This window comes from Etheostoma cragini, chromosome 8 (genome assembly GCF_013103735.1).
Source record: "Etheostoma cragini isolate CJK2018 chromosome 8, CSU_Ecrag_1.0, whole genome shotgun sequence".
NCBI lineage: Eukaryota > Metazoa > Chordata > Actinopteri > Perciformes > Percidae > Etheostoma > Etheostoma cragini.
This window is the reverse complement of record NC_048414.1, coordinates 25,977,747-26,005,623: the sequence shown is the minus strand read 5'-3', so window position 1 is coordinate 26,005,623 and position 27,877 is coordinate 25,977,747. Positions and strand designations below refer to the sequence as shown.

The 27,877-nt window shown below is 43.9% G+C and overlaps 1 protein-coding gene across 1 annotated transcript; it reads left to right on the top strand.

Moving 5' to 3' along the window:
* The first annotated feature begins 10,954 nt into the window (after positions 1–10,954).
* tshz3a (teashirt zinc finger homeobox 3a) lies at positions 10,955–27,661 on the top strand. Its single transcript, XM_034878326.1, has 2 exons — positions 10,955–11,397; positions 23,439–27,661. Exons 1-2 carry the CDS (start codon positions 11,358–11,360, stop codon positions 26,753–26,755), a joined length of 3,357 nt encoding a protein of 1,118 aa, XP_034734217.1. The 5' UTR covers positions 10,955–11,357; the 3' UTR covers positions 26,756–27,661.
* The last annotated feature ends 216 nt before the right edge of the window (positions 27,662–27,877 follow it).

Genomic DNA, 27,877 nt, shown 5'->3' with positions numbered 1-27,877 from the left:
TTGTTGTCGATCAGCTTCTAACTACAAGCATTGGTCCTATATGAACACAAGATTTTTCCATGAAACTACATTTTGGGTTATTTCATACAAGAGATTTCTGTGTTTGTATTTGTATCTTTGTGTTCTTTTCATGTACATTTGAAACAGAATCAATTCAGATGCTGGTGTTTTGTTTCTTATCAAAGTACTGATGTGAAGAGATGGTGTGCGGGGTCTTCCAGTGTTTAGCTGTTATTTAACACGTAAGGATGTTTGTTGAACTTTAAATTTAACTTGTTGCTTATCTGGTCGTGAATATTTAATTTTATAGAGAAAAATTAAAGAGTTGAAACAACAGGTTTTGAGGCCCTTAATTTAGAAGCTTGCGGCATAAACCACACAGTCATCATCTGAATAAATGTTCAGAATTGAAATGTCCCATTGACGTAGATGGCAAATATAGCATTCGCATTACTAAAAAAGGAATTTTTGGTCTCCTCACGTTCACGTTTTCTCCTCACATTAGACACAAAACATATTGGGACAATTTTTTAACGACTCTCTCGACTTCCACTGAGTCGGAACTGTGCATTATACGGCTCTGTGAATTCTTTTGGAGGACCTCAGTGAGAACAGGAGCCACCCCATTCGCTGTTATTTCTTGTAAGCCTCTCAACGTGTTAGCCACATCTGGCCTGTCTGCTCAGCTCACTGATCCCCCAGACCGGGATGCGCGAGAACCTCCACCACCACTGGGTAAAATCACATTTCCCTAAAGGGGATGCCGAATGAAAGGATAGTGCTGTGGAATGGCCATAGACCAGTGAGTTGTCAAAGCCATTTATGTTTGGGCGAGAAAGACAGAAAGGGTAAGCGAAGATGGAGAGAGGAGGGAGATAAGAAGTTAGTTCTTTCCAATAATGTTATCCCTTCTGCAGATCTTTCCAATTCTAATACCCCAACACCGGCATTTATGTCTCTCCTTTGAGTGCTTGTATATCATTGACAAACAAGGCATTACTCCCCACACCCTCGTCCTACAAAGTGACCCTGTGTCTTCTCCCCACCTCTTGTACTTGCATACTATATATGACATCGGGCTGGAAAATGTGAAGTGAAATCTCATTGTGCGTGCCTGTGTGTTTGGATGTGTTTGCGCGTGTCATTGTGCGTATACACGTCTGGGGACGTGAGGATGATTCAAAGTGCCATTTGGTTGCGTGAGGACAGCCTTCACAAACACACTCGTCATGCAGAAGATGTTGTCATCCTCCGCCTCATTGTTTGTGTAAGTGATGTCTCCAATCACCATCAAACACGTGCAGGTTTCACCCTCCCTCTGTCACTCTCCTTCTCTGCCTCCTCCTCCGATTGTACAAATTGTCCGATTGTCCTTCTGCTCCTGCAACCTCACATCTCTTCTATCGCTAAGAGGTTTGACTTGATGAGGTTCATAAGAGAAGCAGTGGTGTACAGTATAAGGAATGATGGTAAAGTACGGCTTCTTTATTGACCACTGTGCGTCTACGTTTCCTGTACTGGAAGGCCTACTTGGGCCATGGCGCCCGGTATGAACATGTGCACTATGACAGATAATCATATTCATACGTGCAGTCCAGTTCAAGTGTCTTTGGACTTCGGGATGAAACCCAGGTGAGCAAATTTCACACAGAAACAAACTCTTTACCCTGAGGAGACACGGCTAAGCACTGAGCAACTGTGTCGAAATACAATAGCATCCTATGTACAGTACGTTCACCTCATATATTTTCATATGTACAATAATAACTGTGTACATATGTTGCATGTAAGACCACATGGGCGGAAATATACAAAACAAGAATAAAGATATCATGTTCACAAACATATATATCAGTATACTTAAGAATAAAGTACATTGGTGTTTACATACTGCATGAAGATATACTGCAACAGAGCTATTAATTTACAGCATATTACAGTAATTGCATGTATGGCAAATATACACACCATATATGCATGCAGCATACTGTATATTGCAGTTACACTAGATATAACATATGTGAGTAACAATAAAACAATCAGATTTAGATAAAAATATGCAATATTTGTGATTTAATGAATGTATAGTAGTAGTAGTTTAGTGTATAGCCATGGTACTGTCTAAAAAACCATGCATCTCAAGATATAGACATTTGGTATTTTTCAGATTAAGGATTAGGATGTTTTGATGATTTGAGAAAATTATCCTATTCCTTACATTAAAGCATTGAAAAAAACAGTAGGTTAGGAAATATTTCACTTTGCACTCCACTACATGTGTCAGATATACTGTATATAGCTACTGTACTTTGCAGTTTAGATTTTACATATGCACATGAATGCAGTTGTCATATCAATTCAATAATAGGATATATAATAAGATAACACTAAATCCCTTCCATTCTGATGCATAGTGAGTATATAAACATACATATGTTGCAGCGTAAGTGGACAATCCCTCTATGTTAAACTGAAATTAAAACATTTTGTCATTTGTGGATGCTTTAAAAACAGTCTGGTCCTGTTTTGTGGATGGGGAAAACTAAATCCAAATGAAAAGGCTTATGTATGATTGGCATATGATCTTTTGTTGATATTCTTGCTGGCACACTCCTTCATTTGCTAACATTTTAAAAAGGGGGGAAGGCAGAAATTGACTAAAGCTTTTTGCCATGTTGCCAGTGTGTGCCCAACAGCAAAGATTGGTCTGGTGTGTTGGCCTTTTCCATGTGGTTAGCAGATTTCTAGATTGCAATTTGAAAATGCAGGTGTCCACTGACACATAAACATTGTTTACAAATGCGTCGCGTTATGGGCAGACGGCGGGGGGTTGAATTGCACTAAGTTTAATTGGTAATTGGTTTGCGGAAACATTTGCCGCAAAAAGGTGAAATATTCCAGCCGTATGCTGTTGATTTCACTGTAGCTGTTTGTATCTCTGTATAGGTGAGTATTCCATTAGCGCTGTCTCTAGTCATTTTAATGGAGCAAGTGAAGGCTTTTGGCAGGCCCATTACAGCCCCAGTACCCCCCACTACACATCCACCCACCCAAATATCTCTTCTCATTACCTGATCGACCTGTTAGCATTCGTTACCAAAAGCTGTAGCCGCTCCCCGCAGAGTACTTCAGATAGATTTCCCATTTTAGATCAAAGCAAAGTGGAGTCAGCTTCGATTGGAGCCAACGTCGAAGGAGTTCTTCAGGGCAAACCAGCTGTGACTGGGCTGATGTGTAGCTGTCACTGTGTCGTGACATGATATAATATGAAATTATATTGAACAACGCTGGTTTGGCACTAAATTGTTAGCAGGGCTTCAGGTCTGACAGCAGCCAGTTTATGGCTTTAATCCCAAGGTCCTTTAAACCTTGTTTGACATAAATTGAGTTTGGCTTCTTGACGGAGGAAAAAAAGAGCAATGACAGAAAAAAAAATCTTTCCGTTCTTCCGTCCTGTTTGGTTCAAATGGAAAGTTTTTCTGTCTGTGAAGTTTCACTTAATCCTGAACCACAGTGAATGTAGATGTTAACGTCAAAGGAGTGCGGTGGAATTTGTTACCGTTGCTATCTGTAAAACCGCAATTTTGACTTTAAACTGACACCGTCTCCCAGATCACATGCCTATATCCACATACTGCATCATCCAGATCTTATATTATAATACTGAAGCTGAACAGCTTTTGACGGTCATCTCATCTCATTGTTAGGACGCTGACATCAGCTAGTGATCTGTGATAAATCTGCTATGTAAAGCCCAATGAAAACCCCGAACACAGTTCTGAGGGAACCGTTACCATGACTAATGCCCCGACTGACAGCGAAAGATAAGACTCATCCTTCACCTTAGCCGAGGCCATTTCTCAGCAATAATGTTCATAATGGAGTGCTCCGGTGTCGTTATTGTGTGAATAATTTAAATGGTGGTTTAGGTTATTGGGCACCGAGGTCGCAGCCACAACACCTACTGAGCCTGATCCAGATGAGATACAGCTGTCCTGTACAGTAAGTTGAGACACCTCTGAGAGGGACTTTCCTATGTACAGAAGTTAAACGGCTGGATAAGACCGAGAGGCAATGATTTGGTGTGTCGCTTAATTAGATGTTCCGGCAACATCTGTTTTTAAGGGGAAACTGCAACTCTGGCACATTAATTCACTTTGTAATGAATGACTGAATGTCAATGCAGGCCGTGAAATCACCAAGAGGGAAGTATGTGTGTCTGTGTGTGTGCAACACAGTAATGCTTTTCCATCTGTTTGGCAAAAACATTCCCCCTCCAACACTGGCACTATCGCTGCGCAGTAGCCAGAACGAGGAGGGATTCAAGATGGCCTAATGCTGATTGGAATGCCTTTTGAATGGGAAAAAAATGAAACAAAGATGGAGTGGACATTACGCCGCTGAATCTTAGTTAAGGACGCTTCATGAGTGTGTGACAGTGTCATTAATCTCACGAAATTACAGACAGAGAAACCAATACAAAATCAGTGGCTGCTAACAAAAAAATATACATAGAAAGATTTTTAGAAAGAACGTTGCTGTACTGAAATCCTTTTAAAATGCATTCAAAAGGATGCCCATATTCATGCTCCCATGAATAATGACAAATTACAATAAAAGTCATTTGAAATAAAACCTATATAATGTAACCAAATATTGTTTTCTGTGTTCCAGTTGGAACTAAAAGATGTAGCCATGCTTCTCTTTCCAGCAGGATGAAAATGGGACGGTGTTTCCTCCCTGGGTGACTGACTGCCGTCCACGGAGACCACTTGGCACCTGGAGTGACAGGCTGCCATCAGCATGTAAAGATGCTAATATGAATTCTGATCACCCACTCGTATAGGCAAGGGAATTACTGCCCATCACCAGCATCTAGTGATTCTCCACACATGGCAAAGTCAAGGGGCGCGCTGTAAAACCCAGGTAAATGGAGTTGGCATGACAGTCAAAGCCAGATTCTGCTTGACACTTCCTTTCTAAGTGATAGCGCAACATGATGTGCTCTATAATGTAATAAATTGGGAGCTCTGCCCTCAAGATTTCAGGCTGATGAGAAATTCCAATGACAAATCCATCGCTTAGACTATCTCTGTCCTTCAGTCTTCACGCCTGCGCGAGCCCAGGAGGGTCAGAGGCTAATTACCAAACAGAAAAAGAGGCAGAGTGGGAGATAGACAGAACCTGCACATGTTTAAAAGGTGTAAATTTATGCAGATTAGGCCGGAATGTCTTTTGACCGTAATTGAAAACGAAAAGGCACATAACCTAAATCGTACGCAGACATGAGCCATGTAACGTTTAATGTCTGCTTTGGAGCTTACCTTTGTTTTATTCCAAGTTAGGGATGAATAAAACAAGCACAAGGTATATCCAAAGTATTACTGTGTCATACCACCTCACCTGTTGTAATATTCTCAAAGCTATAGTCTCAATCTACTCATTACATTCTTAGGAAGAAACCTGATAAAGCTATTTCCCAAAACTCTTCCTTTAACAACATTTCATATGCATCAATATCAGTTTGATGTATCAGTTGGGTATTTTAGTGTGTTGTTAAAGGTTATTGTTGTACATGAATGGTCAGATTACATGTGGAATTGCCTAAAACTGATATTTACATGCAATTATACATTTGAGTATCAAAGAATAAGCACAAGGTGCAGGACAACAATGAAAAAAGCCCAACCTGACTCAAAGGTTAGGCCAACATTGCAGAGACGACGCCCGCTCTGCACCACTGTCCCTCCACCTCTCTCCTCCCTTGCGGATTCTCGCTTCACTCGGGAGAGTGAGGATACTGTCTACTCTGCTAAGACTCCCCCCTGCTTGACATCTCGACACGAGGAGAAGGATGTTCCTGTCTGTCTCGTCACATCACAGCCGTCCTGATTCGGATCCCTCCCATCCAACACCCTGTGATGCTTCTCTTTAAAAAGCTGCCCGTCCATCATAAACATCCTCCCTTTTATGTTCCCCGCCCGAGAGGGAAGGGGAAAGAGAGAAATCAGCCTCTCTCTCAAACACAAGCTGACAGCACTAAGCAGACTGACGTGACATCAGAGGAGCGGTGTGCCAGACGTAGCTTTGAATTTCCATAACAAGGTAACACCACAATTATTAGTCACTCAGTGAGACCACAGCTCCGAAAAACGTATTGAAATATTCCTGAAATTGCTCAGAATCGAAAATCCCAGCAATCTGCAGCAGATCTATACTGGAGTTACAACTGATCCTTTAATTTTTTCTTTTGGCTGAAAATTGTTAATCATATAAATCATTGTCCCTTAATCAGTCTTCTAAATATTCTCAGTAGTTCTCCAAGAGTCTTGAATTAAATCCCTCACCTTGACTCCATATAAATGTAATACTGTCAATAAAGGAGATATAAATAGATAGGGGTGTAACCATTCATAATCTACCTGAATATTTTAAAAGGGTCTTTTGGGCAATGAGGCAGGGAAAGAGAAGAAGAGAGAGAGACTTGATCAATCTTCTGAGTTCTGCCTCTACAATCAGAAGTGCGCTAATTGAAACGGTGTGGAGTCATCTCCCTAAAGGATGAACCTTATCAGATTTCTCATGATAATTTACCATAAAATTATTATTAAAAAAAAAGCTCTTTCGTCTCACACGTTGCCTCTCTTCTCCCGTCTGGACAATGATTGAGAAAGAGTTGCTTATTGGCCGTCTGGGAAGAAGCAGCGAGAAATGTTAAGGAGACCTTTTCAATGCCCGACCCATTCAGTATGTGAATGTTAATGTTTTCTAATGAATACATGAACTGAAAACTGAACTATAAGGCTTGATAACAAGCGGGGATGGTTAAAAACAAAGAGGAGAGTGACAAAATTATAGTTGAAAAGTGATTTTTTTTTTATAGAGAGCAGTTCGTGCTTAAGGACACAAATAGCCTTAAAGGGAAATATGCAGCATGTCAAATGCTTTAAGAAAGATCATGAGTGTTTAAGGTGGATTGGTGGACATATTTTAAAGGTGCTTACTCTGAGCCTTCACCACACGTCCACCTTTCCCTAAGCTTTTTCTATTTTCAGTGTGAAGCTAATGAATTGGGACCTGGAAAAGGTTTCTCTGGAGGCTTACAATGAGAAATGATAAGAGATTATTTTAGAATGAAGATCAATGACAAAGTCCAAACGTTATGAGGAGCAGCGGCAGGAGGAGGTGGAGGAGGAGAAGCATGTGCCCTAATGTAGGATGAGTGTAATGTGCAACCCAAGGCCAAAGGCAAGAGCTTCATCTCACCAATTCTCTTTACAGGAGTGGAAATTACTCGATGCCATACATAGCTGATTTATACAAATTAATGACCTGGGTTATTAATAGTCAGAGATGCATATATTAAACACTATGAGTAAAGGTAGCTTTAATTATGCATCCTTTATAAAACCTGTTTGACTTCAGCGCCTGGTGTGTAGGTGTGTTTTCAAAATGAATCCGATTTATGAAAAATGAGAGCTAATATAGCAATTGTGCCTCTCTCTCTCTCATTTTGAATCACACATTGCCACTAATATATCTATTCTATTCATTTAAACAGTGACAATACATTATGAAAATGTGTCTTCAAACAGATAATGGAAAAAGGCTGTTCTTTATTTTTATGGCTTGGTTTAGCTGCATTGTCAGCCAAAGTACTCGCAATAGAGTTTTCTGCATATTATTTATAGTGCAGTTATTGTTTGAGCATTACTATGGATACAGCGTATTAACACAGACGCTGTTCACATATCACTGGACACTTTGGGGGCACCGTATGAGCGAGGGTTCCTGCCCCTTCTGTTGTCCGAGGGGACCGCTGCACTGACAATGGTGTCACCTCTCCCCCGGGGGGGACACCTCCGAGTGATTTGTGGTCGGGGAAGACTGATGAACTGCTATTGCCACCCTGTTTCTTTGGAAGATCAATTCTACATGTAGGAGTGTGCTTTATGAATGATGGAGACCTCCTCAAGCCATCCATACAGCTGCCCAAAGACAAGCCCTGGCCCCCACAGCACCTACATGGCAGGAATAAAGCAATCACTCTTCACAACAGGGCCATGCATTACGCACACACACCCACACATGAACCTACCCGCATGAATACACAGATGATGCACAAAGCACGTGCACAGGAAAACACTTGTACGTGTTTGCAGGGAATCAATGGAAACCCTATTCAGTGTCATTTCGCTGCCTTTTGAGATTATTCAGAAGCATTTTCCTGAGGTGAAACTTTGCTACATTGTAGAAGATTGTTCCTTCGTTTGGACAAAGCGCTGCTGAACATCATGGGAACTCTGACGCTGCACCGTGTCTGCCTTTCTGGACAGGCCCATAACTGGGTGCATGCCAATAACAGCGATCTGATGGTATTGAGGGATCATCTGCAGCACACATATGAAGGCTGAATAGCATTGTGAATAGGAGCAGCATACGTAGATGTCATGCCTCCCGCAGAGAAGCTGAAAGCGAAAAGTAGAGCGCAATGAATACTTGAGTGTTCTGGAGGCTATGAAATTGAAAGGCCTTTCCCATTTTTTTTTTTTGCCAAAAGATTTCAATAGGAAAATAAAAGGCAGCTCGTGCTTTTTAATCGCAACTTTGAGATTGATTGGGTGAAGTTCTGGTGCGGGGTTGACAGATGCTCCCTTTTTTTATAATAAATCCTGGTGTCAAGCACAAGAAAAGGGAAATAATGCAGCAGGGCAACCTGATATAGAGTTTCACACATAGTTCTTAAAAAAAAATGAATATTTCTTTAAATAGCCACACTTTCTGTATCAAATTGCCTTTTCCAAAGCGATGGAGTAATCCACTCTGTAAGAATTGTTGCATTCGTTTTTTTTCCTTTAATTAGAACATATTCTGTTTCACACTTTCATCAGCACAAAGCACTAAAAGCATCCAAGAATCAATTTGCATTTCACAAATTATTTGCATAGAGTCCTCTTGTTCACGATGTGCTAAACACCCAATCAGGTTGCAGTCCCTTGGTATCAGTGTTTCAGAGCAAAGCAAGACAGATGCACAGCTGAGATAACTTCCATTTACAGTGTAAGCCTGGGAGAGCCACAGTGTAGAGGCCGTATAGTATTTATGGGTTAATCAATACAGTAGCTGGATGACACCATGTCCCCGCTACTTTCTGTCATGATGATGGCTCACTAATTTTGGAAGAGCTGCTTTCTCCTCCTGCCTTCAGCAGCCTGCGAGACGGTTTAATTTGGCTGTAAAAATGCCAATCACCAGGCTACTTCTTCTTCCTGGGGGAGGTCATGATGGGGGCAAGTCCATAGGAGGAAATATATTCACATAGTTCTCTTAGAGACACTGCTAACCCCTGACATCCCATTTGGGTTGTAATTCCATGTTGTTAAAGTGACAGGGACCCAGGCCTCTGTGCTCTTAGAGACGGGGAGGCGGGGGCGAGTCTTGATCAGAGAGGTCTTTAATTCTTGTTCTCTGAGTGAGGACGTGCGTGTGTGAGAGAGAGAGAGATAGAAAGAGAGAAAGAGAGGGGAAAAAGAGAGTGTGTGTGATGCCATTTATGTGTGCACGTTCTAGATTTGTATCTGAAAGAGTAAGAACACCCTTGACTCTAACCACTGTGTGTGTGTGTGTGTGTGTGTGTATAATATATGTGCAGCATCGAGCATCCACACGCAGTGTGTTTTGGTATTTGTATGTGTCTTCTTGCTGGCAGGGGTCAGAACACATCAGAGGCACAGAGGGAGACCCGGGACCATCCCACTCTGCAGAGATACTGCTGGCTCAAGAAAAAAGCAATACGAGTGGCGAAAAAAACTCATTACCTTGGCACTAAGACTTAACGCTTCTTCCTTGAACCGGCTTTGATCTCCTTCTAATGTGGATATACGGGAGAAGTGATGCTTTTACTGTGATGAAAGCTAACATTTAACTGCTCACATTAAATTAGCAAGGAAAGGACCTCAGGCGTATTTGCATTTTGGGGCAGTGGTGAGAGGGGTGCTTAACAAATCTTTGCACCAGTTATAATACAGACTATGTGAGCATTTCTTTTTTTTTTTAACCAACAAACACATTTTACACCCCTACCAACAATTAAAAAAATGACTTACAGTAACATAAAGGCCATTTCACCAGGGCTCATTGCCTTCTGTATTAGCATTTCCTGTTACTGTCTATTAAACTAATTGCATTTAACTCTATTTTTAACAGTACATTTTGTCTTTTTTTAGATGGCATGTGTACCCACCCATCATTAGAAAACATTCTTCTCTATATAGTATTTTTGGTTTCTGCCTAATAGTAACATAAATGACATTTTAAAGCTTACTACTATGCTTTTTTTGCATGTTATTATATCAAAAATTCATCCTGTCTTCAACACAATATCACATTGATGCATTGTTCATCCTGTAGGTTACATTTGATTATCTTTGAATAGCATGTGCACTTATGCTACTGTTCGCACTGCCTGGGTGGATGCTAAACTGCAGTTTAATGTGTGCGATGATATTAAACTGCAATATCTAGTGTGCAATTTCTAGTTAAATTTAATTAGCATAACCAACCTGAACAAAAGCTTTGAAAACGTGTGACATTTAATAAAACAGTAGCCTATTAGTGGGTGAGTGTGTTTGCATATTGATGCATAGCCTGTAACAAATGGCTTTTTCTAATCACTTAAAATACCTTCAAAAGGCCAATTAGAGTAATTAGAAATAAATACAGGGAAGTCACACATTTCTGTAGAAATATCACATGGGGGATTACAAGGAAACATGTGATGATGGATGACGGGGACACATATGTGGGGACGTTATTTGGGATATTATTCCGATAATTGGGGTTTGGTTGGTGATTATAAAGCCCGAAAATAACATTCAGCTATAATTCCCATGAAAAGCAGAGGTGGGAGGACACTCGTGCCTGGTGTCCGCCCCTTTCTGAGAAGTAAAGAGTTAACGGAGCGGTGGGTTTGCCCATTCTCCTGCTGTGAGTGACGCGATCATCTCCCTTATCCCTCAACTTTGCCTGTTGCCAGACCAGGCAGCCGATGTGGACGCTGGCTATCACTGCTGACATTTCTGAACGCGATCACCCCCCCCCCCGAACATAAATTATTTCCCCTCCCACCTTGTTTTATATATTTATTTTTTTCCGCTGACTTTTCCCCGCAGGCTGCTATTCCGTAACGATGATTTTGAGTTTTTCTTTCCATCGGACTCCCCGATGTTGTGCAGTCTACTACACGAAGGCGTGAATCTTTCCTGAGTAGAGGTGGATCTTCCCGGATACGTCGAGGGGGTTTATTAAATAAGAAGAAGAAAAAAAGAAGACTTTCACGGAAATCTCCACAAATAAACATGCCGCGGAGGAAACAAGAAGCGCCCAAGCGCGCAGCAGGTATGTGTATCCAATGATAATGTGCGTAAAAATGAGCTTTACTATCATAAAACTGCGGGTGTTACCTTTTGTTTTGGAGAGCTCACTTTACAGTCACTGCATTTCCGTTTCCACTTTGTGTGTTTTTGCTCTCTAACGATCCGCTTTGTCACTCTTGGCTTGTGAGACATCATAGGAACTGGTCCCTTTATTGGACAGTTTGGATAAAACAAGCTGCGTTTTCGCTCTCCGCGCGGTGCGAATGTTCCGTGGTCCCATCGGATGAGTTGCCTGCTGTAAACTTTCGCTTCCTATTGTTCCCAACTTGAATCCCAGACAGTTTCCCGATCCTATAACACATCTACCTTTGATCTGTGGGAGTAAACCCTGTGAGGGGGAGAGAAAAAAACAGTGTTTTCATGATGGTGAGTGCCCGAGGCGTGCCATAAGGGGGACATAAGGGCTTTGTGCGCATTTGATCCGAGCGCATAACTTCTTTGCACAAGCTGGGGGGAAAAAAAGGCACCTACCTCTGAGCTTTTTTTTTTCTTTTCTTGGGATAGAATAAACAATTTGAGAGCAGACAATGGGGTTTCGTGGGCTGGAAGGAGCCGTAATCGACAGTTGCCATGTCTGATTTGACGGTTGATTGATTGGCTGTCATGCGGCTTTGATCTGATCCTTCCCGATTTGCATCAGAAAATCACTTCCCACCATGTGCTGCAAGCCCCTGACGTCACGTTTAAACCACTTTGAAAGGCCCTGTGTACTTTTTTTCTCTCTCTCTCTCTCTCTTTCTTTTTTCTGATGGCCAATGACTACGAAAAAGTAAAGGGGGGGGGGGGGGGGGGGGGGGGGGGGGGGAGTGGTTTCACAGTAAGACATCACACACAAGCAGACACACACACATGTACACATACATACTTCCAGCAGAAAACATCACACTGCCCTGTGCATATGCTCACTTGTTCACTTTGAACACACACACACACACACACACACACACAGTGTGTAGAGGAGGCGGGAGGAGTGGGTTAGAGGTTGTAAAAGGAGCCGTGTGCTATGTAATGGAGGGGAGGAATGGGTTTGCTCTGTCAGACCGGGCCGTCACAACGGCTTTGTTTCATGTTTGATTTAATTGTCTCTCCCCTGACAGGCCCATTCATCAATGGCTTTAATGGTCAATCAGAGACAGGCTGAGTGAGTGCTCCCATTCTGTTTAGCCATAAGCTGGCCTGGGCTTTTATTTCATCAAAATGCCCCAGCCTAATGTACATGCTCACTGGCTCAGAGTGGCCGCGGGGACCACATAAAGAATGACTGAAAGCTTTCTGATTTCAGATCAGTGAGGAGGTTTTGTTTTTTTCATCTCCTCCTCTCCTCTCCTCCTCTCCTCCCTGCTACACTGCTGTTTCTCTGTTGACAAAAGGGAATAAAAGGCTGTAATATAGATCGTTTTGTGTTTTTAGAAAACAACTTTTTCTCCCTGAAACCACGCTTCTTTGTTCATTCATTCATCTAGTCATTTCTTCATTTTTTCATGCTCCCCTTCCACCCCTGTCAGTCAGCCCGTGCAGCTGCAAGTTATAAAGTTGTCAACTGTTCAGTGGCACACAAAGGGTGATGATGAATTGATTGCAGGCAGAGCATGGTGATAGAGAGAGCAAAGAAAAGGATGACAGATGATGGGCCTTGATTAGGGACTTAGGGGGAGAGTCAGCCCACCGCAACCTTGAGACTTGCATGAAAAATCTACCCCGCTACACACACACACGCACATACACTCTGATTTGCTCTCTCATTGTCTCTCCAACACACTCTCCCAGCTTCTCCCTCTCTTTCTTTCCTTCCTCTGGCTGAGAGGGTTTCTCTCTCCACAGTACAAAACTTGTTTTGCCTGCTTCATTAGCGTTGGTCCAATTAGCCGTGAGGCTGATGGAGTCCTGACAGCCCCTGTGATTGGAGATGACAAGCTCGGGGTGCCCAACCCAATGAGGTTTGCCACCACTTTGATGTAATCAACTTGATATTACACAGAGCCACTCGCCTTTGGTTGCGCTGTAACTCAATTTTCCGCTGCAGGTGACAAATGGGCCTGCCTACCTGGGTCAGGTCTGAGTGCTCTTAACAACCGAGGGCAGCTGGCCATGTAAACAGTCGAGCAAACATGAGAAAGGGACTCTCCCAGCTGTGGAAATACAGACCTACTTCCTTCATGGATGGTGATTAGCTTCGCCACAAGCCTGAGGCCTGAAGCTGTTGAAATGGCTGCAGAAAGTTGAAATACTGTGCAGACTTAACACAAAGTCGTCTTTACACTCATCGTGTGGGCAAAGTAAGGTCTAACCTGTACAGTATGTCTGCAGAATGGTGTCAGTGTGTTTACAGGATCCAGAGTGTTGCATTAGTTAGCGCACTGTTAGTCCATGTTATAACAGCGATCTGGTCTTGTGTGTGTTTGTGTGTGTGTGTGTGTGAGAGAGAGTCTGACACAGAAGGTGGGGGGTTAGTCTGATTTGAACCAAGCTCCACAGCAACAGTCTCTTCTTTCTGCAGGGTCAGGACTATTGCTGCCAGACTGGCAGCCATCACTCATGTCTCTCTGTATGCGTGCGCTCAAATCAGGGAGCAAAGCATGCACTTTATGATTTGTTGTGTTTGTGGGGTTTGTGTGTTTGTGTGTGTGTGTGTGCGCGCGCGTGGGGGGTTTGGCTTGTGATAGTGATGAAAGGAATTGTAACAGTAGACCACCTGCTGGGATCAGGCCATAATTCTCTGAGCTCTATAGGCCCGTTCCATGTTGCTCAGTTTCGTCCTTCTCTTCCCTTCTCTCTGTCTTTGCGCACCACCTATGCAGCATATTCCAACGTAGAAACACAAGACAAAGCACACAAACAGGCAGTGTTGACGCAAGTAAAGATAGGAGCATTAACAGCACACATTGCAGTCACATGGGCCCATGTTGTGACTAGGTTGTTAAAAGCAGCAAGTGAGAAATGAAGTAAGCTGTTTTTATATCCATCTGCCTTCCTGTTGTTTATGTGTGAAAAGCATGCCCTTATGGAAGCAGCAGGGGAGCGCGATTTGGGACTTAATTGTTCGGCCGACAGTGTTGGCGAGATTTAACAACAATACGCCTCCGCTGGCGTTGTTTGCAGGTGTGAGCGCGGCAAATGTTTTGTTTTCCGGCCTTGCAGGCCCTGTTGCTAATGAAAGTCCTGTGGCTGGATTCCGGCGAGGTTGAGTCACGTCTGTGATCTATGTGTCTGATAAGTGCATACCTAATGAGGCTGTGAGCACCAGTGGAAGGAGGAGGAGGAAGGCTGACAGAGTGTTTCCCACAGGTATTGACAGATGCCTTTTTGTTTTTGCCATAGGCCCTGACTCCATAAATCCTGCCTGTGTAATGATAACAGTGCCACCCTGCCAGCAAGTGAGTGAATAAGACAGTGTAGGAGAAGAGAGAAAGAGGGCAAAGGTGGGAGGAAGAAGAGGAGGAGGAGGTGCTGGTGGTGGGGACGATGAGGGGATGTAGAGCGGGGGCGGTGAAATGGGCCTCCTCTGCTTTTTAACAAACACTTGGCAGATGTCAAGCCATTGGGTTGGGCTTCGGGAGAGAAAGAGGAGTATAAGTACTGTTGTAGTGTCACAAATAGAAAACCGTTAGCCATCCAGTCTTCCCTTTCAGCTTTCAGTGTGCTCTCAGCCGAGGTTTTCAGCCAGGACTGCTGTCTGGCCACTGAGTCAGAGGCTTTGTAAAAATAGTCCCACCGCTGTTGTGATAGACGCAGCTGTACTGTAGCGACAATTGGGACAGCCTGGATCCCCACAAGCCCAGCTCCCACCCACCCTCTCTCTGTCTCCCGCCCCTTCCTCGTGGTAGAGAGTGTCAGAGCCTGTTGGGATGTGTGCTCTTTTCGGGGAAACTGAGCTGCGCCGGTCTTCAGGGGTCCTGAAACCCAATCCAGGAGGAGAATAGCCCGGCCATGCCAGAGAGCCGATTTCCTTTTCAACAGAGTCATTTATCACTGACCCACCCTTCGCTTCTGACACAGTGACGTGTGTCATTTATCAAACAGGCTTTAGCAGACACACAGAGAAGGGAGGTGGATAAGGGGCAGAGAGAAAGAGAAAGAGAGAGTGAAAGAGGGGAAACAAGACAGAGAGTGGACTGAGAGAAACAAAGGGAAGGAGAGAAATGGAGAATGAGCTGCAGAGTCAGTGGAGAGAAAGAGAGGAATGGAGAGCTGGGAAAAGTGTGTGAGTGTGTCTGTTTGTGTGCTTTTCCGGGGAAGAGTGAGTTTTCCTGAAACCCTTTTGGTAGGTGAGATTTTTTCAAGATGGGTTGAGTTACACTGAGTTGTGTTTTGACGAGTGACAGAATGTTCTTCCATGACACGTCTCTAGATGTCTGACTGAAAGGGAAGAAATATGTTTTGTGAGTACACAAAGTCCAACAAGTGTGTTGGTGTTGTTTACTCATAATATATTCACAGCGAACGCACCTAGGTGCCGTAACGTTGTGTGTGTGCGTGCGTGCACGCATGGCCATATGGTGTCAATGTTTAATGCTGTGTGTGTGTGTGTGTGTGTGTTGCTCCCTGATGAGCAGGGCTGACAGGTATCACTCATGCAGCAGCCTGGCCTTTAAATGAACCCGAGCTTTTCTGCTCCCCCGTGGCCCTAACAGGCTCTCTCCAAGATGGATGCTTCTTTAAAAATCAGATTAATGATGGATACCAGGCTTATAGTGCCATTTATCATGAAGAATATTATTTAGGCCGACCGTGTATGGCTGTAACTGGAGAGCCAGGACGAGAAGAAGCAGGGTGGAAAGCCTTAGACAGACACTCACTGCATGATGGATGGCTGAGCGCTCTCTCTGAGTGTTACTAGACACCAGTGCCGCAGCAGTAGGCCATAATCAGATAGCCCAGGGATGTTTATCCCGCAACTACACTACCCAGATTGCCTTGCCTGGAGGGTTGCTTTATGAAAGGTATCGTCTATCATTATTATCATCTTTAAAAAGTTAGTGGAATCATGAGAAAACTCTAGACACTGAAGGGCACGTAGACGCCTCAGTGGAGTTTATTGCAATTGTACATTATAAAATGATCCATTGGATCCAATCTAACTGACTGTAATGATTACCTAGAAGTTTCCATTAAGCTTTGCCCAGAAGAGTCCCCTGCCCCGTGTCATTCCCCAACCATCATGAATAAAATAGTACAGTGAGAGGTCAAGCCAAGGCCAGGCTCTGCTTCTGCTACAGAAAAGGGAGAGAGAAAAAAAATCTGTTGTTTTGTTTTTCGTCCTCTTCTTGTTCCCTCTCTCTGTCTCCTACCTCCTCCTCCTCCTCCTACTCACTACTGTGATTTATGGTGGCCATCCATCTTCAGGCTGCGTCCATCACCTCCTCGTTGCTAGGCGATCATGGCGGCAGCTGTGTGTTGTGAGAGGGGTTTAGCCGTCCCACTCCCAAGCCCGACTTTATTCCCTTCACCCCCAATTCAACTTTACACACAGTCCCAGTTTCAGACCTGAACCAATCCCTTTTCCTCAACCGTATGCCCAGTTTGAGCTCCCGATGTTGTGTGTCAACTCTAATTAACAGTCTATGATCAAGTCTAGACTTTTACAATAAGCCTGGTTTTAGACCTGAATTGTAGAACTACAGTAACCCTTGTTTAACCCCACCCTTAAGATGTTAGAACTTTTTTTTTTTAGCTCCGATCTTCACAGTTATAGCCTCCAATCCAATATGGCATGATAACATTTAACTTAACCTACTTTAAAAAAGGCAATGAAACAACTTTGAAACATGCACTCCCTGGTTTTACACAGTAATGATTAACTTTGACAGTTTGGTTTCATGGGACAAAGAAAACATGAGTAGATCAGACAGCTTTTAATAGATTTAGTATGAAGCTGCTGAGAAAACATTCCGTTGGCGGTGAAAAGAAATCTGAACTTTCCATTAACTAAACTGTATATATTGTACTTAGCGTAGTTTGAGCACATGTTGTTTTGCAATGCAGTTGACGACAATAAGACACTGCAGGTACATGAAGTTCCACTGTCAAATAGTTTGGATTATTGGCTTAGAATTGACATGTATACACTTATGGTTTGTCTCTCTACTGAACTAGTGTTTGTGAGTGTGTTGTGAAGCTGAAAGTTAAATAGCTGAAAGAGGGATTTCCCACTGCCGGATGACCTTTTTTAACAAGATTGAGGAGTTGTGCTTCGTGGAGCTTTGCTTGACACCTGGCTGAGTAAAGCTTACAGAAAAGAGTGAGAGATAGAGAAGGAGGCTGAGATCTGGGATAGTTGTAGGACGTCGGCCTGACTACATACAGTCGAGGCAGGCCCTGTGTGTGCATGTCCGACTGAAACACCGCCTTCCTGTGGCATCTTGATCCTTACTGCCCTTGGTTCTGCACCTGTGGAAGTTGTTTGTGTTTTGTTTGTTATTTTCCATTTTTTTATCGCTTATTATGGCTGCGTCAAGTTTAAAAGAGGACTGGAACTATGAGTCACCTCGTTCTCTTGTACATAAGAGTTAGTAACGGGAAGGCTTTATGTGTCTGTGGCTCGTCTCATGTCAGATAGACAAGATGAATTTTCAGGTCTTGAAGGTCTGTATGTGCAGCTGGCAGCTCTGAGGTCCACTAATAACAAAACAATCAGCAGAGGGTTGAATCTATTCAGTCTCTCTCTCTCTCTCTCTCTCTCCTCTTACTATGTGCATTGACAAGGTCCAGCCCTAAGCTTTGCCTGGGGCCAGAATGATCTCTCTGTTTTTCCCATCTCCCATATCACACATCCTGCACTACAATCAGCGGACACAATGTATTCACAATGCCATCAGGGGGTAGAGAACACACACAAATAAAAAAATAAAAAAACCTGACAAAGGCATCCACGGTCGCTTGTAACATGATAGCCTGCGTAAGCATAATGTACTGTAGCAGCAGAATTCTGTATTAAAAACACTCCAAAAAATGAGTAGCACAAGATTGCCTGGTCATATCCGGAACAAGCGAATTATGTCAGGACTTATTCGTATTTCGGATGGCCGCAGATCACCTGTTACATATTTTCTCGTGGGACTTTCAAAGCAGCCTGTTAGGATCAAAGGGGAAAAAGGAGGGAGAGAACTAAGTTTGATTGAGTGTGTTGCTTTGACAAATGTGTGCAACAGAAAGGCATTTTAGGTATGTTTCTGATCCGCTGCTATTTTGACAGAATGGGGCTGTTTTGGACTAAATTATTGTAATCTATTTAAAGAGTTTTTAGGCTGCTGGGAAACTTGAGAGAGTGAGTGGAAGTTGGTGGTTTGTGGGTTTTTTGATTGAGACTAAGGTAACTTCCTGTCCTGTAGCACTCTGGAGCTGTTTCCTGTCAGTAAGAGCCACCCCCCCGTGAAAGTTTAAGGTCCGGTTAAAACACATGTCAAGAAAAACTCGTCATGTCGTGGCACTGTTTAACCCCCCCCCAACCCCACCCTGATCTGATCACAGACTGACTTCAAATATCTCAAACTGCATGCGATCAAAGATCAAAGATCTTGGCGACTATGCCTAACCTCCTTTCCTCTGTTCTTCACTTCAACTGGATAATAGTAATTATAAATTATTTACTGTATATGTTATCTTTCACACAAGAAATGCAGCTCACTGTACTGTATATAGGACATTAAATGAGCATGCATTTTGCATCTTAAACCGTATACAATAGCCTGCACTTTCTTTTTTCCTGTTGCTTGATTCTTTTGTTGTCTTTAAGCAACACCATAAAGCTTTTTTTGTAATCTTGACAGTAAGCTATAAGGGACCACCCATGTAGACAATTTCCGCTCCCCTCCCTGTATCCCTGTAGTTGCTTCTTTGTGCACGGTACAGTTATCTATGCGTGGTAATCAAGCTATGGAACCTATATAAACAATGCTTTTGCAATAGCATTAGTTTCTGTTTTATTTTCTTAAAGATCCCCGTAGGAAGTTAATTAAGCGTTCTTATTCCTAGCTTTTACTGGTGTAATGCAAAAAAAAAAAATACACATTGAATTGACATTATACATTACATTTCTTTATGAAGTAGGCGGCACTTTATTGCACATAGTAGCACAGTCGCTTTGTGTGAATTTAAACAGATCCTCTTTTCAGCATATCTTTGCACAACCGTCTCAGAAAAAGAAAAAAAACTTTTCTACATACATCTGTCGTCTGTGCTATTTTTATCGTCAAAAGCACAGAGGAAATGTTGTACTACACTGATGAACGCTCAAATGGCCTCACCTTTATTTTCATACCGCGATGCCTGTGGCAAGGTTGTGACTTTCATTTTTTTTTTTTTTTCAGAGACCAAGCAGTCATTTGAGTATGAGGGTCAGAAACGGGTTTTTAATGACACATCCTGTTTACCCCACTGCTGTTGGGTGTAATCTGGCTCACAGACTGTTTTCCCAGCTGTGCAGGCCAGACCAGGAATATACACTGTAGTCATCAATTAAAGACAGATTGAAGAAAAGGGACAGGACTTAGTAGTAGCTTAATGAAGAGGTACAGGTAGTGCTTTTCACAAACATCTTCAAATGAATTTGCTGATTTGAGCGGAGATCATCCGGGAAGTGTAGAATTGCATAGATTTTTACTTGAGAAACACGTGATTGATTTTTTTATTTTTTTTAGGTCCTCCTCATATTATCATTACGAGGCCTATTTAAAATGCAGCATCAAAAACAGACAGCAGGAGAAATAGCCCATGGGACGGAGGGAAGGAGACAGAGAAAAAACACACTGAGAGGCTCTGCTTTAGAGGCAGCCACAGCACCTTCCTGCTTAATCACCCCCTGTCCCTGCCCTGTCTGTTGTTCCTGATCGTCAGAGCAGCACTGCAGTATTTCTATCAGATGATCTCTCCCTCCTCGTCTGCGGCCCTTATGTTTATGAAAATGATACTCCACAGGAATGCCTCCTGCATGCCAAGGTGTCACTGTCTTTCCTCATCGCTTGCATCTACGTGCGTGTAGGAGTGTGTTTGTGTGTTTTGGGTGGGGGGGCTGGGGCTTGTGTGTCATAACCGACTGACTAGCTTTATTTATAATTACGTGGGGGTGTAGTTGACGTTGCGTATCTTAAAGTGAAGTGTGTGTGTGTGTGTTTCTGCATGTGAGACTTATTTTCTGCAGCTTTTGGGCTTGTGTGAAGTGTGTTACTGCTATTTCTGTGTGAGCCGTGACTGAGATGTTGATTGTGTGAAAGTGCATCTCCTACCCTTCTACCCCACCCTAAGGAATCAATCATGGCACCTAATGATTTTTGTCTTTCTCCCACATGGCATCAGCTCACTTTATCATAACATGAGCACACTCTCTTTCTCATTTACACATACACACACACACAATAGGAGCATTCATACGTTGGCCTTACACCATATGCTTAGATATTACTTAAGACTGCAATCCAAGACTATTGTTGTATTCATAATCCTCTTCTTTTTTTTATTCTAAGGGAGCCGCAATACTCCCATCACCTTTTATTAGCTTGATAAATCACCTCTGTTGTCAGTCAAGCCAGGGAGAATAATTGGATGTGGTTGTCGCCCTGTGTGATGGATTATCAGTCATTGGGGATTAAATTAACAGATAGTGCTCTGACATAATGGTTTTTGTTTTGCATTTTAAATTGCCTGGAAACATGGCTAGACTCTGTAGGTATATAGCAGGTCCTTTTGGACTTCTCTTCCCCTCTATGTGCTATTTAGGCTTAATGACAAATAAACAATAACATATAGGGTCGCAGTTCTATTAGTGTGAAATGTAAAACATTTACCGGCAAGTTATGTCACAGAGAGAGCCCTGGGAGAAGGTTAACGAATGTGATAACATGACGTGAAATTGGAAATGGTAATAGTTTGATGGAATAGCTAGACAATGTGAAGAAATATGTGGAATAAGAGAAAGGTGACCTGACAACTTGGTCAAGCGGTGTTAGGCTCGTCTGATGCAAGCTGACATCCGTGACCAGCTAGTCAGGACACAAACACATTAACTACCTCATCCTGGCTGGATTTCCTCTTTCAAATGAGAGTCTAACAAGAATTGCCTTCCAGAGGAGAAGCGGAAGAGAAAGTAAAGGAAAGAGGGTGTGGGCAGTCGCTTGAGCGCTGGTAGCAGTGAGATATCTCCCCTGCGTGTTTGCCTGAGCGTGAGCGATTTACCTCCTCGACCCATTCTCCATCCTACCAGACCCCTCCCTCCCCTCCACATTCACATTATCATAATTGTGTCCAGAACATGAGGGGCCGGGGAAGTGATCATGTCATTTTATTTACACCCTGCTTGGCCTTTTTTACAAACGACATGCCACTGACTGCCAAGCGGACTGGGGCCCGACGACATCTTTTGATCAGGGCTGTCGGGGCCTATCAGCGGAGAATGGCAGGTAATGGATACCCAGTGACAAACCAAATCTCCGGGAGAACGGAGAGTGGGCTGCACCTGCCAGGTCTCCATTAGGCTGGCCTCTCAGTGGGGCTGCCTGCTGACTGTGCCCCCAGGGCCCAAATCAGACCAGCGCCAGCCGCATGGCTGCCTAGAGATTGGCTGTTAGCACTGGAAATGAGAGTTATTTTAGCTATGACATTTTTGTTTAGACTGGACGTGAGTGCATGGGGTGGGTGGGGGGAATGAAGGATTTAGTCACAGTTTGTGTGTGTGTGTGTGTGTGTGTGTGTGTGTGTGTGTTTGCCTGTTTGTCAACATGCCCAAGCTCAACTATATGAGTACAGAAACTATTAAAGCGTATACCTACAGCTTTCTCTGGCATTTGTCTTAGTTAACAATATTGTCCACATGGTCGCGGACCTGTCCACAGGCTATTTGCTGTTTTTCAGAGATTATATGTTTTTCCTTAAGTTGAGCGTTTTTTGAGGGAGGTGGACAGAAAATGAGGGAGGGGTCATAGTGACACTGTGGGACGAGTAGGTCAGTCGTCGTTACTCTAGGTGGGTGGACACAGAAGTTTGTGTGTGTTTGTGTGTGCAGGGCCCAGCAGCACATGGACACAAAAACAAATGCATGCACACTCACTTATCATCTCTCTCCATTCGGTGAGCACCAACATGCAAAGTGACAGATCGCTTATGTATTGGCGTCATGTTGACGCTCATTCTCACCTCGTCCCCTTTATCCTTCTCCTCCCTCTGCCTCATTGTCTCCCCCCCTTTATTTTGTTCATTTCTTTTTTATGATCAGTAAAATGTATCTGTATTATGTCTGCCTGAAATTCTACACCTGATTAGACTGGCTGAGATTTGCTTTTAAGAATGCAGCTTGAACCCAGAGTATTGACTGCTTTCCCCAGATTAAGGAGCTAATGAACTCACTTCTGTCTAGATGACACTTTAGAATGTCTATTTCACATGTCAAACAAAATTCTGACATCCCTTCCCTGAAATTCTTTGTGTGTGTGTGTGTGTGTGTGTGTGTGTGTGTGTGTGTGTGTGTGTGTGTGTGTGTGTGTGTGTGTGTGTGTACTTGTGTGTGTGTGTAATCAGAGAAGAGGCAGATGAAGAGGCGTCAGACATATTAACTGACAGATGGAGGTTGATCCAACTCATTTATTACCCCAGAGGAGAATGCCACAGTGAGATTGGGCTTCATTAATTTCAGATTTAGTTTTCATTTCAAGCTGTTGCGCCCTGAGATAAATAAAATGGCGCATTATGTTTTTGCCAAGATATTTCTTTTTTGTTTTTCTCCAATAGAAAGAGTGAAAAGAGGGGAGGCATAAGTTCTGTGTGGCTGGGGTAGTATATAAATACAGGCTCGCCTAGAGGAAAATAACACCTCAACGGTTGATGAGGTGAAATGGGATGACTGTAATTTCTCAGCTCAGCTTTAAAGGCTCCCACACAGATGGCTCATTTATCCCTGGGAGTCCTCGGGCACACATAGCAGGGAAACTTTTTTTCTCCAGTTATTCTAACATAGCGTGTTCACTCCCTGCAATTTAACTCATCTCTTCCTTTCTCTTTGTCTCCATTCTCTTGCAGCCTATTCTCCCGAGGAGCTGATGGAGAACACTGTGGAGGATGGGGAGGCTGAGGCAGATGACCTGCCCTCAGCCCCTCAGGATGACCTCCCCATGAAAGATGAGTTTGTGGAGCAAAGTGACGGTCCGGCCAAGGACCAGGCATGTGACCAGGAATCAGCTGGTGCTGCGGAGCTCTCAGGACAAGAGATTGACAGTGAGTCACATGTCAGTGAGACAAGTGACCGTCTCTCAGACTTTGAGAGCCCCTCCAGAAAAGCTGAGGGCAACTTGGTCACAGCACCTCTGAATGGTGGCACTAAAAGCCCTCCCATAGGCATGGACACCTTAGAACAAATGAAGGTTATCTACTCCAGCTTCCTGACCGGCCCCTTGTGGTCACCCCTTACTTTTAATTCCACACCACCACAGGCGCAGGCGTCTGCTTCCACAGAGAAGCCAGCTCGCAGCAACAGCACTAGTAGCAGTAGTAGCTGTAGTAGCGGTAGCTATGACTGGCACCAGTCTGCAGTGGCAAAGACACTACAACAGCATCCTCCCCAGAGCCGTCACCCTGCTCACTCTGAGCCCAGCCTCTTTAGTACGGTCCAGCTCCACAGGCAAAACCCAAAGCTGTTTGGCTCAATCTTCACCGGGGCCAGCAAATTCCGCTGTAAGGGCTGCAGTGCTGCTTATGACACCCTGGTGGAGCTGACAGTTCACATGAATGATACTGGCCACTACCGCGATGACAACCAGGACAGGGCAGGCAGCGGCGCAAAGCGCTGGTCTAAACCTCGTAAGCGATCCCTGATGGAGATGGAAGGGAAGGAGGATGCCCAGAAAGTTTTGAAGTGCATGTATTGCGGCCACTCCTTTGAATCGCTCCAGGACCTCAGTGTCCACATGATCAAGACCAAACACTACCAGAAAGTGCCTCTGAAGGAGCCCATGGCCCCGGTGGCAGCCAAAATCATGTCTTCTAAGAAAAGGGGACTCGTGGGGTTGGACCTCATTACCTCACCACGTTCTAGAGAAGGAACCCCCAAAGTTAAGCACCCACCACAGGCAGACTTGAGGGAACATTCACTGAAGCCCTCCTCCAGCCCCTACACTACTCCTAATAACCGCTACGGCCACCAGAACGGTGCTAGCTATACCTGGCAGTTTGAATCCAACAAATCTCAGATCCTCAAGTGTATGGAGTGTGGGAGTTCCCATAATACACTGCAAGAGCTGAGAACCCACATGATGGTGACAGGACACTTCCTGAGGGTGACCAGCTCGGTGGGAAAAAGAATCAAAACACTTCCTGAGGCAACCTCCCCCAACCCTAGGAGGGTTACCACACCTACTGAACAGAGGGTCCAGTCTGTCCCACTCGCACCCTCCACCTTCTCTCCTCCACCTCTTCAAACTACGACAACTTCCCCGACTACCTCCCCTCCTCTTAAAGAAATCAAAAAGGAGGAGGTAGAGGAGGAGTGCACTAAACAAGAGGCTGTTGGGAATGAGAAGCAAGTTTCTGCTTCAGTTGGGAAGGAAGAGGATGCTGAGAAGGAGGAAAAATATGACATCTCAAAGTATAGCTACCTTACTGAAGAGGACCTGAAGGGGAGCCCTAAAGGGGGCTTTGATATTCTTAAATCACTGGAAAACACTGTAACATCAGCCATCAACAAGGCACAGAGTGGGAATCCAAGCTGGGGTGGCTATCCTAGTATCCATGCAGCCTACCAGTTCCCGAGTGCCCTCAAGCTCCAACAAGGCAGCATGGAAAAGAATTCCCCACTGACGTTCTTGTTTAACGGAGAGGATGGAGCATTGTCCTCCTTTGCCAAGAACCAGCCCCTCATTTCCCCACCTCTAAGTCAGTCCTCCCCCTTCCCCAGCAACAACTTTCAGGCAATGGAGGATTTAGTGAAAAAAGTGACCGAGAAAGTAGCAAAAGTAGAACAAAGGGTGAAGCAATTGTCTCCTAAGATGGAGAACCACCCCTCTCCCTGTAGTAGTGAGGCTGGAGAATCTCTCAAGGGAGGAGAGGCTGACTCACCTCGGGAATGGAGGGCAGTCACCCCAGCCAATAGCGACAGGGGAAGCCATAGCGACAGAGCATCCCCGGCAACAGAGCCCAAAAGAGACACAACAAAATCCCAGCTCGCCTCTACGTTGAGATGCAGTTCCGCCATTATCACTGGCCATACTCCTCCAGAGCAGCCCTTTGTCAACCCTCTAAGTGCTCTTCAGTCAGTAATGAACATTCATTTGGGGAAAGCAGCCAAGCCCTCCTTGCCAAACCAAGATCCCCTGAGCCTGCTCTCCAGGCTTAGCCAGAGCATGGCTGAGAGGGCTGCTGTGGCCGCTCCTCCCTCACAGACCAAAAAGCCGGAAAGTGTAGTTGATAATAGCTTTTGCCAGCCCAGTGATGACCAGCCTATGGACCTCACAAAAGGGAAGAGCGATAGAGGAGGGTCTTTAGGCTCAGCCCCCCTAACCCCTTCATCCACAGCCTCCTCTATCTCCCCCTCCTCCCTTATCACTCCTGCAAAGCTAGCAGTGGTCTCTCCCTACACATCCAGCAGCCCTCTGCATGAAAATGCATTGTCAGATATCTCAGACATGCTGAGGAACCTGACACAGTCCCACCATGTCCCAAAGGCTCCCTCACGGCCCAGGGTCACAGACAAAGCCGAGATCGTGGGCTCTACTCACGATAACGACGACGTGTCCCTGCATGGCCACAAACGCAAAGGCCGTCACTCTAACTGGAACCCCCAGCACCTCCTCCTCCTGCAGGCCCACTTTGCCTCGAGCCTGAGGCAGACATCAGAGGGCAAGTACATCATCAACGACCTCAGCCCACAGGAGAGAATGCATGTGTCTAGATTCACAGGCCTCTCCATGACGACCATCAGCCACTGGCTGGCTAACGTCAAATACCAGCTAAGGAGAACTGGCAGAACCAAGTTCCTCAAGAACCTGGATTCCGGACAACCTATATTCTTCTGTAGTGACTGTGCAACACAGGTCCGCACCCCAGCAGCGTATGTATGCCACCTGGAAGCCCACCTTGGGTTCAGAATCAGGGACCTGGCCAAGCTGTCCCCCAAACAGACTGTCAGGGACTCCCACACTCTCACAGAGAAGCTAGTGCCCCTGGAGTCCTTGCTATCTCCACAATCACAAGATGAGTGCAATGGAAATGGGGCAGTGTACCGCTGCCAACTCTGCGTCCGTAAATTTGCCACTAAGCACGCCATCAAACTTCACCTTAGCAAGAGCCATGGGAAGTCTCCAGAGGACCATCTGCTATATGTGAGCGAAGTAGAGAAACACTAGATTACTCTCAGCAGTAGACATACTGTAAAAACATGTGTCAAATCAAAACAGAATATTTGAAAGTGTGATAATGCACAAGGATGGCATGGACTACTGTTATGAAATGTCAGCACAATGTGTTTACATCGATTCAGTCTATAGATATTTCTAATTTCTCTGTATTTCAAAAGACATTTATTTCACATCAAAATATACTGTAGGTCAAAGATATTCAGCCTGGTTTGTTGTTCGCTTTGTTGTCTTTCTCACTCTATGTACACCTTTGGTAATGTGAGACAACAGAGGACGGATTATTTCATGATTATGGTGAATCTCTTGACTAGAAGGTCAGCTAATAACTTGAAATGTATTAACTTTATTGTATTTATTTTGTATTTTTGTGAGTTTGGTTTTAATTTGCTGGTAGACTGCATGTTCAACAAGTGTTACTGTTACATTTGTACAGTCCTGTCCTGTCCAGATTTTAAAATGCCCTTTCAAACTGGTCATTTTTTTAACACCTATAACAGCCAAATGCCTAGGAAAGCTTCTTAAAAGAATCTGCGAAACAGCAAAAGTTCATTGCTTGTTTTTGTAGTTTTCTCTGTACAGCCTATTGATTTTCTTGCTGATTGTAAAAGTTGCCTTGTTCTTTATCATTGAGTAAGGGGCACTTAAAATCCAGGTCTGTGTAAAAATGTATATATAGTGTATAAGCTTACAACTTTGCTGTTTAAATTATGCATAATTGTTATATTTCCTAATTTAAGAGGACTATGACTATCCACTGGTGCAGAGCCTTTGAAGAAGATTAAAAGGACATTGTTTTGCACAATAGTTTTATAAATGTTATTTGATTAAAAAAAAATACAAATATGTTAATGCCTTGTGCTTCTATGATTAAATTGAATTAACTGCTGCATAAAACATTAGTTTTCTTTCATGTTTACCAATCAGAGAAATCTGTAGATCAGGGTGCATAGTGAATTTTGAAAAAACAATATTTCAACAAGCAACTGACAGTATTGTCCAAAATGTCGTTTACAAGCTGTTATCTGATTTTGTTTTCACCTGGCTTGCAGGAGAATGATACATCTTCGAGGAAAAACTCACCCCTCCCAAATTATTGTCCCACATTGTGAT